Source organism: Sinocyclocheilus rhinocerous, unplaced genomic scaffold (genome assembly GCF_001515625.1).
Source record: "Sinocyclocheilus rhinocerous isolate Xijiao unplaced genomic scaffold, SAMN03320098_v1.1 scaffold1463, whole genome shotgun sequence".
NCBI classification, from domain to species: domain Eukaryota; kingdom Metazoa; phylum Chordata; class Actinopteri; order Cypriniformes; family Cyprinidae; genus Sinocyclocheilus; species Sinocyclocheilus rhinocerous.
In genome coordinates this window covers 405,856-415,982 of record NW_015642517.1, presented here as the reverse complement: position 1 = coordinate 415,982, position 10,127 = coordinate 405,856, and the positions used below count along the sequence as shown (strand labels likewise).

Below are 10,127 nucleotides of genomic sequence, written 5' to 3'. Positions count from 1 at the left end.
AAACATTTCTGATTATTATCAATGTTGAAAACAGTTGTGCTGCTGAATATTTTTGTGTAAACTTTGATACATTGTATTTTTCAGGATTCACAGATCAATAGAAAGTTCAAAAGATCAGCATTTATTTGAAATAGAAATCTTCTGTAACATTATAAATGTCTTTACTGTCACTTTTGATCAAGTTAATGCATCCTTGCTGAATAAAAGTGTTAATTTAATTAAAATACTTTTTTTTTGATAGCCACTGGTCACCATGAAGTTTCATTGTATAAAATAAAATAAAATAAAATAAATAAACACACTACTACTACTTTTATGTTTTTATTTTATTTTATTTTATTTTTTGACAGCTACTGGTCACCATGAACTTTTATTGTATAAAATATCTCTATTTAAATGAGAGAAAAACAAAGTTCATATGGCTTTGAGCAATATATTTTAGATTAATAGCAAAATATAATTTTTTAATAAGCATTTTGAGAACTTATCTAGACACGATTACATCATTTGCAGCATTCCTTGCCGACCTCTGATTGGTGGAATTTTCTGCACAGCATCATGGGTAATGTAGTTTTTTTAAAACACAAATTCAAGCGTTAAACAGAATTATACTGAAAATAAGTTGAAATAACATAAGCAGATGTCTTCAACAAAAGCACATACCATTGATTTACAACCTCAGAACGCACAAGAGCTCAGTCTTCCTCTGGAGAAAATGAATGGATTTTTTACTTCCAGAACTCAACTGTTACACTCTATACACTTAGAATGGAAGTGAACTGAGGCTTTAACAGCAGAAATGTGAAGCTACAGTATTTAAAAAAAAAAATGTTGATCCAGGAACATGTCTTTCTTGGCAAAATCACTGCCACCAGATGGGCAAAACTGTGGGTGGTGTAGTGGTTAATGACAAGCAATGGTAACTAAAAAGTAGCAGGTTGATTCCCGCAAAGAGCAGCCTATGTTCTATCACCATTGTGCCACTGAGCACGGCACTTAACCCCAGGTTACTCCAGGGGGGCCATTCCTGACATGAATGTAGCTACTGTAAGTTGCTTTGGATAAAAGAATCTTCTAAATGAAGGGAACCATTATATTTTATATATAATGACTTTTGTCATTAACAAAATATTGTGTTTTAAATAAATAGGGTACTAGAATGCCTCATATATCTGCAGAGCAGAACACTTGAAGATGCTTGTAATATGTGTGTAACACCACATGTTCTAAGAAGGATCAGGTCAGAGGATCCCACAGCTGAGCACAGCATCGATTTGTTGTGGGTAAATAAACCACTGGACACCACTGGTGGATCAATACCCTTTCTAACCTAACCCAAGAGAGAAACCTCTCATATAGAAATGCTGTTCACTTCCTTTATCATTTTCCAGTGTTGGTTAAAAATTTCAGCATGCATTTTAAAAACTGGAACTTCTATCCCAAATCTGTATGAACCCTGACAATTTAAATAAAATATTAAAATAAAATAAAAAAATAAAAAAAATAAAATAAAAGTGTATGTAATATTTTTATGTTACTTTTTTGGTCTTGACAGCTATAATTCTAATATGCTGATTTGCATTTCTGATTATTATCAATGTTGAAAACAGTTGTGCTGCTGAATATTTTTGTGTAAACTTTGATACATTGTATTTTTCAGGATTCACAGATCAATAGAAAGTTCAAAAGATCAGCATTTATTTGAAATAGAAATCTTCTGTAACATTATAAATGTCTTTACTGTCACTTTTGATCAAGTTAATGCATCCTTGCTGAATAAAAGTGTTAATTTAATTAAAATACTTTTTTTTTGATAGCCACTGGTCACCATGAAGTTTCATTGTATAAAATAAAATAAAATAAAATAAATAAACACACTACTACTACTTTTATGTTTTTATTTTATTTTATTTTATTTTTTGACAGCTACTGGTCACCATGAACTTTTATTGTATAAAATATCTCTATTTAAATGAGAGAAAAACAAAGTTCATATGGCTTTGAGCAATATATTTTAGATTAATAGCAAAATATAATTTTTTAATAAGCATTTTGAGAACTTATCTAGACACGATTACATCATTTGCAGCATTCCTTGCCGACCTCTGATTGGTGGAATTTTCTGCACAGCATCATGGGTAATGTAGTTTTTTTAAAACACAAATTCAAGCGTTAAACAGAATTATACTGAAAATAAGTTGAAATAACATAAGCAGATGTCTTCAACAAAAGCACATACCATTGATTTACAACCTCAGAACGCACAAGAGCTCAGTCTTCCTCTGGAGAAAATGAATGGATTTTTTACTTCCAGAACTCAACTGTTACACTCTATACACTTAGAATGGAAGTGAACTGAGGCTTTAACAGCAGAAATGTGAAGCTACAGTATTTAAAAAAAAAAAACATACGAACACATGAGTAAAATCAAGTCAATTTCTGCTGTCAAGTCATCATTCATAATCATTTCGAGGTGGAACCATTTATGCATGAACTTCTGGTAATTTTTTGGGGTGGAGTTTAGCATTTTTTGCATTTTTTGTATGTGCACATTTATTTGCATTTTTACTTTTAACTACAGAAGTTGCATTTAATCCAGAATATTTCGTTACCTCGAGCTTCTTTCATGCACATAATTGTTAAACCAGCGCTATAATCACTGATTGAACAAGTCGCAGTGTGTGTTCCCATAAATCCCTGCCAGCCTTCTTGAAATCACTGTTGCAAAACGGACTGATTCAACAAAAGCACATACCATTGATTTACAACCTCAGAACGCACAAGAGCTCAGTCTTCCTCTGGAGAAAATGAATGGATTTTTTACTTCCAGAACTCAACTGTTACACTCTATACACTTAGAATGGAAGTGAACTGAGGCTTTAACAGCAGAAATGTGAAGCTACAGTATTTAAAAAAAAAAAACATACGAACACATGAGTAAAATCAAGTCAATTTCTGCTGTCAAGTCATCATTCATAATCATTTCGAGGTGGAACCATTTATGCATGAACTTCTGGTAATTTTTTTTGGGTGGAGTTTAGCATTTTTTGTATGTGCACATTTATTTGCATTTTTACTTTTAACCACAGAAGTTGCATTTAATCCAGAATATTTCGTTAACTCGAGCTTCTTTCATGCACATAATTGTTAAAACAGCGCTATAATCACTGATTGAACAAGTCGCTGTGTGTGTTCCCATAAATCCCTGCCAGCCTTCTTGAAATCACTGTTGCAAAACGGACTGATTTCTGTAGGAAACACCCAAACTCATGGTGTGGGAGAGAAATTACCTCATACCACCGATATTGCACCTGGTCCACCGCAAAGATGGAGTAAACGCTGTTCTCCAGAAGCTTCTCGGCCAGCTGAGCGATTGTTGGGTGCTCCTAAACAACAACAACAACAACAATGTTGTGAAGTTTGTCCAAACATATCTATGCACAATCAGCTTGTAACACTCCAAAGAGAAAGGAAAACTTGAAATCGCATCATATGACTCCTTTAACATGTTTTTCGGACATGCTACTGTAGTAATACCATGTTATTCTTTGAAGTACCCTGTAGAATAATGTGCATACTATGGTATATGACAATAATAACAATACAGCTGCTGAATTAACAAACTAAAACTACAAAAATTGTTCATTAATTGAAACAAAGCTAAAATAATATTTAAACTTCAATCTCAATAAGTTTAAGTAACAAAATGACTAAAACTGAAATAAAATGAACTAAATCTAAATAGCAATATATTCAACTATACATAAGTAAATGACAAAACAGCATAACAAAATTACTACAATAGTAAATAAATAATACTATATCATTAATATTTATATTAAACATTAGATGAAAAACTTAAATAAAAAAAACACTGCTTTGACAACTAAGTGAAATAAGTTTAAGTTGAATGACTAAAATGAAACTGACTAAACTGAAATTTAAATATTAAAATAATTAAAGTTAAATAGAAATATAAAAAAACCTAATACAATTATGAAATTACTAAAACTTTAATTAAAATGAAAACTGAAAATATTAAAGTGAAAACTAATTTCAAATATTAATAAATACTATAAGTGTGTATAATTAATACTATATTATTAATATTAAATGAAAAATTAAAAACTAATTGAAATTAGTTTAAGTTGAATTAATAAAATGACTTTAACTGAAATAAAAATAAAAGTTAAGTAGAAATATAAAAAAGTAATAAAAAGGACAAAAGCACATAACACAATGATTAAAACTTAAAGTGAAAATTAAAAATATAAAAATAAAAGCTAATTCAAAATATTATTTATTATTATAATTATTCATGTTAATTAAATACTAATTCTATACAAGTACATAAATAATACTACATTATTAATGTTAATATTAAATATTAGATGAAAAAAATTTAACTGAAAAACTTGACTTGGCAGCTAACTAAAATAAGTCTAAGAACTAAAATGAAAGTTTAAGTAATAAAATAAAAATTAATTAAAGCTACACAGAATGTATTATTCTAGAATATATATTATTCTAAAATATGTAATATATATATATATAAAATCTATTCAAATAAGAAAATGATAGAGGAGGACAAAACACATTAAAATAACTAATAAAAACACACGAAAATATAAAAATAAAAGCCAATTCAAATATTAATAAATAAATAAATAAATCAAATATTAGTATATAAACTATAAATAATAAAACAATGCTGTTCAGCACCATGGTATATTGTATTGATATATAAGTACAATTGATTATAAGTATAATCAATAAGTACAATTGTATTACCTTTTTTGTAATGGAAGAACTAATTCTTCCAGCCCATTAGGGTTGTGACGGTGAGGAAATGCACCGTCAGCACCGTCTATCACGGCAAGCCTACAGCCCATGCGTATGTTTTATACAGTATTTGCCCCTTTTATGAAAATAGACCATAAAAAAGGCAAGGCGTTTTTGAGGAAAAGAGAGATGGAACTGGATCGGGACACATCGCAGGCAAAACTGAACTACTTCAGTGTTTTGTGTGTTTAGTGCTTTGGTTTGGTTAATCGTACCATAGTAGTGGTTTGGGAGTAGATGTTATCCTCTAGATGGCAGCGGCCGTCGTGAGGAACCACGATACCGGCCAGTTTACCATCCAGAGCCAGATGAGACGGCTGGTCTGTCATAACCAGCAGCAGATGCTTCGCTTCGGGACGCCATCCGATGTCTTTCTGCAGAGATGAATCAAGATTTACAAACCTGCATGAGTGTGTGTTTAGCATAAGGTTTACTCAGCAGTCGGAGGAGTTCTACATAGCATACATCTGTCCTGTGTTACTAATACAAGACTAACTGCACTGCTTGAGCATTCAGATGCCTTGGATTGATGATAAAGCACGCAAAAAAATTAAATAAAAACAATAAATAAATAAATAAATAAATACTAAAAAAAATAAATAATAAAAAGGAACATAAAAATAATTAAATATTGAAAAAAAAAAAATCCAATTAACAGTAAAAAATAATTAAAATACACACTGGTAATGAAACAAAGAAACAATTAAAAAAACATTAAAAAACTCAAACTAAAAATAATAAACCATAATATAATAATAGGCTCTATGCTTGACAGATGATAAAACCCACAATAAATAAATAAAATGTAATACAAAAAAGAAATAAATACAAAAACAAAACAATAAATACAACAATAAATAAAACAAAAAACAAACAAATCAATTTATTAAAAAAATTTAAATAAATAAACAGTAAAAAATATATTAAATACCAAAAATAAAATGCAATAAAAATATTTAAAATAAAACAAAATAAAAGATCCAAAAGTAAAAAAAAAAATACGCAAACAAACAAAACCAAACAAATAACACAAAAATATAACATGCAAGAAAATCCTAAATGTAAATAAATAAAAAAATACAAAACATAAACGCATGAAATAACTAAACAAAGATACAACAAAAATTTAAAGTAAATAAAAATAAATGAAATACTAAAAATAAATAAATGCGACAAAAATAAATAAATAAACAAACTTGAGTCTGTGTTACTAATACAAGACAAAGTGCACTAGTTGAGGGTTTATCTGCCAGGATGAGTAACGTTTGAATTAATCATTCCTTAAATCATGTCTTCAGGAAAAAAGTGCTTAACTGATGTATAACTTTGCTTGACAGATAATAAAACATAAATAAATGAATAAATAAATACTAACAATAAAAATAAATGATTACAAAAAAAATCCTAAAAATAAAAAATAATAATATCATAATGTCACTCATAAGAGATTGTGTGTGGACTCTTCTGACCTGAGCCTGTTACTAATTGAACACAAACCGCACGAGTCGAGCGTTTTTAGCTGCCAGGAGTAATGAGTAATGTTTGACTAAAAAACCCCGACAAGATGCCAACAGGAACTACCTTTTAAAGCTACAACAGCAAGGCATCTGTGTAACTCATGCGTGACGACAGGAGGACGAGAAACAAATGCTATTCCACCTGAGAGCCGAGCGTTTGGAGGACACAGCAAACGCTTCGTTTCGCTTTCCGACTCGCAGAGGCACATTACGAAGACTGAAACTCAGCCAAGGTCACAAAAGCTTTCAGCTCAGAAAGCATTTGCTTATCATTCACGGGAAAGATCCCAGCGGCCGGATCCCATGAAGAGGCTTTGTTGATGCTGCTGGGCTGCTGTGAGCAGTGACGAGATGGAGATGCTCCCGCTCCCAGACCGTCTCTGCAGCGACCGCAGGAGAAATATGTGCTGACGGACCGTGTTTAGATGAATCGTTCATGAGACCATATTTGACGAGAGCGGCTGCTCGAATCATTAGTGCTGTTAAAGCAGGCTTGGGATCTGCTAACTCTGAGTGTTGAACATGAGCATGTAAATCACATTAATCATTCTTCAAATCAGACTTTGCTTGGTTGATGAAAAAACATGCAAAAATAAATAAATAAATAAATGCATACGTAATTTAATAGTAAAATATAAAGAACAAAATAAAAAGTAAACAAAAAATAAAATAAATAAATAAACTAACAAACTAGAATATTACTATATCATTCATAAAAGATTTGAGGGTTATTTAAGCCAGTAAAAAACACAAAACAACCACCATTAGCAAGAAAAATAAATAAATAAATAAGGACAAGTAGCAATCACCACTAACAATAAATATATAAATAAACAAAAAATAAACGACAACCTAGAAATCACCACTAACAAAAATAAAAACAACAACAAAACCAAATATGTTATACAAAGTTAAAAGAAATAATAAATAAATAAACACTAAAAATAAATAAAAACATAAATAAATATATGAAATAAATAAATAAATAAATACATCATAAAATGACCAGAAATACTAAAAATAAATTAAAAACATAATAAAATGAATAAAGATATAAAAAAAATAAATGGTCATAATACTAAAATAAAAATTATAATAAAATGAATAAATAAATACCAAAAAGTAAATAAAGTCATAATACTAATAATAAACAATAAATGAAAAATAAATACTAATATAAAAATAAATAAAACTGTAATACTACTAAAACGAATACTACCATTTTTAACTTTAGCCAGTAAGGAACGATCCAGCAATCACCACTAACAACAAAATGGAAATATCATTACAAAACAAACAAACACTAACTAACTAACTAATAAATAAATAACATAATAATAAATAAATACATAATAAAAACAAAATGCACAAACATAATAAATTACTAAAATATTACTAAAATAAATAAATAAATAAATAGCAAAAAGTAAATAAAGTCATAATACTAAAAATAAATGATGAATAAAAAATAAATACTAATATAAAAATAAACAAAACTATAACATTACTAAAATGAATACTAGCGTTTTTGACTCGAGCCAGCAAGGAACGATCCAGCAAATCACCACTAACAAAAAAGTGGAAACACTAATAACTAAATAAATACATAAACAAGTAAGTAAATAAACTATAACATTTTGAATAATCACTCATAATAGTGAACTCTTTTGACTTGACCACCTAGCAACCACCCAGAACTTCATAGCAACCACAGAAAACATCCAATCAGCTTACTAAAAACATGCTAAAAACCACCCAGTACACCTTAACCAACCAAATTGCAACATGCAACTACAAAGCAACACCCTGGCAACCACCCAAACCTGGCAGAAGTGAAGCAATCACTCATCAGTGTGGTGTTGATTTTCTGAATGCAGTGTGTGGCTCAGGTGTGTTTACCTGGCAGACGGCGGCCTGCAGCATGGCGTCGAAGCCTCCCTCCGGCGTGTCCATGTTCCCGGAGATCCTCTGCTCCTGGACGACCCGCGTGAACTCCGTCATGTTGTGTGTGATGGGGAGGACGTGAATGAAGCCGTGAGCCGGCCTGCAGTTCACCTCATAATCACTGAGACACACACACAAAACTCACAGCTTCCCAGAGGAGAGACAAATGTGACCCTGGACCACAAAACCAGTCGTAAGGGTCAATTTTTAGAAATTGAGATTTATACATCATCTGAAAGCTGAATAAATAATATTTCCATTGATGTATGGTTTGTTAGGATAGGACAATATTTGGCTGAGATACATTTACAAAATATCTTCATGGAACATGATCTTAATATCCTAATGATTTTTGGCATAAAAGAAAAATCAATAATTTTGACCCATACAATGTATTGTTGGCTATTGCTACAAATATACCCCAGCGACTTAAGACTGCTTTTGTGCTCCAGGGTCACACACACACACACACTTCAGACCGCTTCAGTATCTCATCTGTCTCTCTGAACATGTGTTCTCACGTCAGTCTGCTCTAGAGTTTCAGTCAGTTCTGGTTACTGTGAGCTAAAACCTTGATCATTGAAATAAAACATGAAGATTAGATGAAAAACGCTAACTTAAAACGTACATAAAAATGAGAAATCTTGCTTTGGGAACTAACTTGAAATGAAGTAATTTGAAGTACTAAAATTACTAGAGCTAAAACTGCAATAAAAATAGAGAGAAAAGAAAAATGTTAAAGAGAAATATAAAAAAAGAGAAATATAAAAACAATAAAATAAAAAAGCACAAAAAAACCTAAAACAACAAATTACAATTCTATTAATAATAATAATTAGGGATGTAACGATTAACCGCGAGCCAGTTGATAACCGATTTAAATATGTGACGATTCAAATCGGTTGAGATGCTAAACAAATCGCAATTCAGTTAGTGGTAGGAGTTTACTGTCTTTCGATGGTACTTTTTCTTTTCATCTTGCCTCTGTATAATGCACATTCAGCTCGTCTGCTGTTTCTGTTTCATGCAGATATTTTTTATGCATAGTTTCACAAAACTGAAGTCAAACCATTTTGTTTTTGCTTCAGATTTCGGAATTATACAATCTAATTTAGATTAAAAACTGCTTGTGTTGCATGAATGCAGCATCTTTGTTTGGATCAAGATTAAAACGCAGTGGTTGACTCTAATTTTAAATGTAAAGAACACAGACAAAGCCTTAGTTTGTTTAGAAATAGTCTCATTAAAATAACAGCTGACGAATTTGTCTGTTTATTTATTTTCTAAAGAATTTTAGGAGAAGCATTTGCGACAAAGTAAATACTCAATCGAAACTCAGTTGTCATAAGCATGCATATTTTGCCCAGTTTATTAAGAAAATAAATATTAAATATATTGTTTAAACATTTTGGATCTTTCCATTTGCAGTGTCACTTTAATGAATAATTTTTCGAGTCAAGAGCTTCCAGGGAACAAAGATATATAAAAAATGATATCCTTCATAAAAAGGCAACAAAAGGTTTTCACAAGAGACACAATCTGGACAATGTGGACAAGATAATCTTGTTCTCCTCCAAAAAACTGAGCTGTGTGATTCTGCGATTCTTGATCTCAGTTCAATCTCATAATATTTACAAAAGAACTCAAGTATCAACTCACATGTTTCTCCTAAAATCCCTTTCCAAAATAAAAAGTAGATGCGTATGAGTCAAAAATGAAGAGAATAGAGCTGTAAAAATACTGTAACTGTTTAGATCAGTTGTTAAGAACATTTTTTGACTGCATATTTAAATCGCACTGTTGCCAGGAGAAATGACGGAGTTA

The 10,127-nt window shown here is 30.6% G+C and overlaps 1 protein-coding gene across 2 annotated transcripts in view; it reads right to left on the bottom strand.

Moving 5' to 3' along the window:
- Positions 1-10,127, bottom strand: part of LOC107755959 (integrin, beta 8) — a 32,964-nt gene that overhangs the window by 15,552 nt on the left and 7,285 nt on the right. The window contains exons 5-8 of one of the 2 annotated variants that reach the window (XM_016572918.1): positions 9,963-9,971; positions 8,259-8,424; positions 5,058-5,216; positions 3,291-3,386 (exon numbers count right to left, since the gene is read on the bottom strand). In XM_016572918.1, coding sequence (XP_016428404.1) covers positions 3,291-3,386; positions 5,058-5,216; positions 8,259-8,424; positions 9,963-9,971 — 430 coding nt within the window. The remainder of the gene's footprint in view (positions 1-3,290; positions 3,387-5,057; positions 5,217-8,258; positions 8,425-9,962; positions 9,972-10,127) is intronic. The other variant, XM_016572919.1, reaches the window with a different exon arrangement.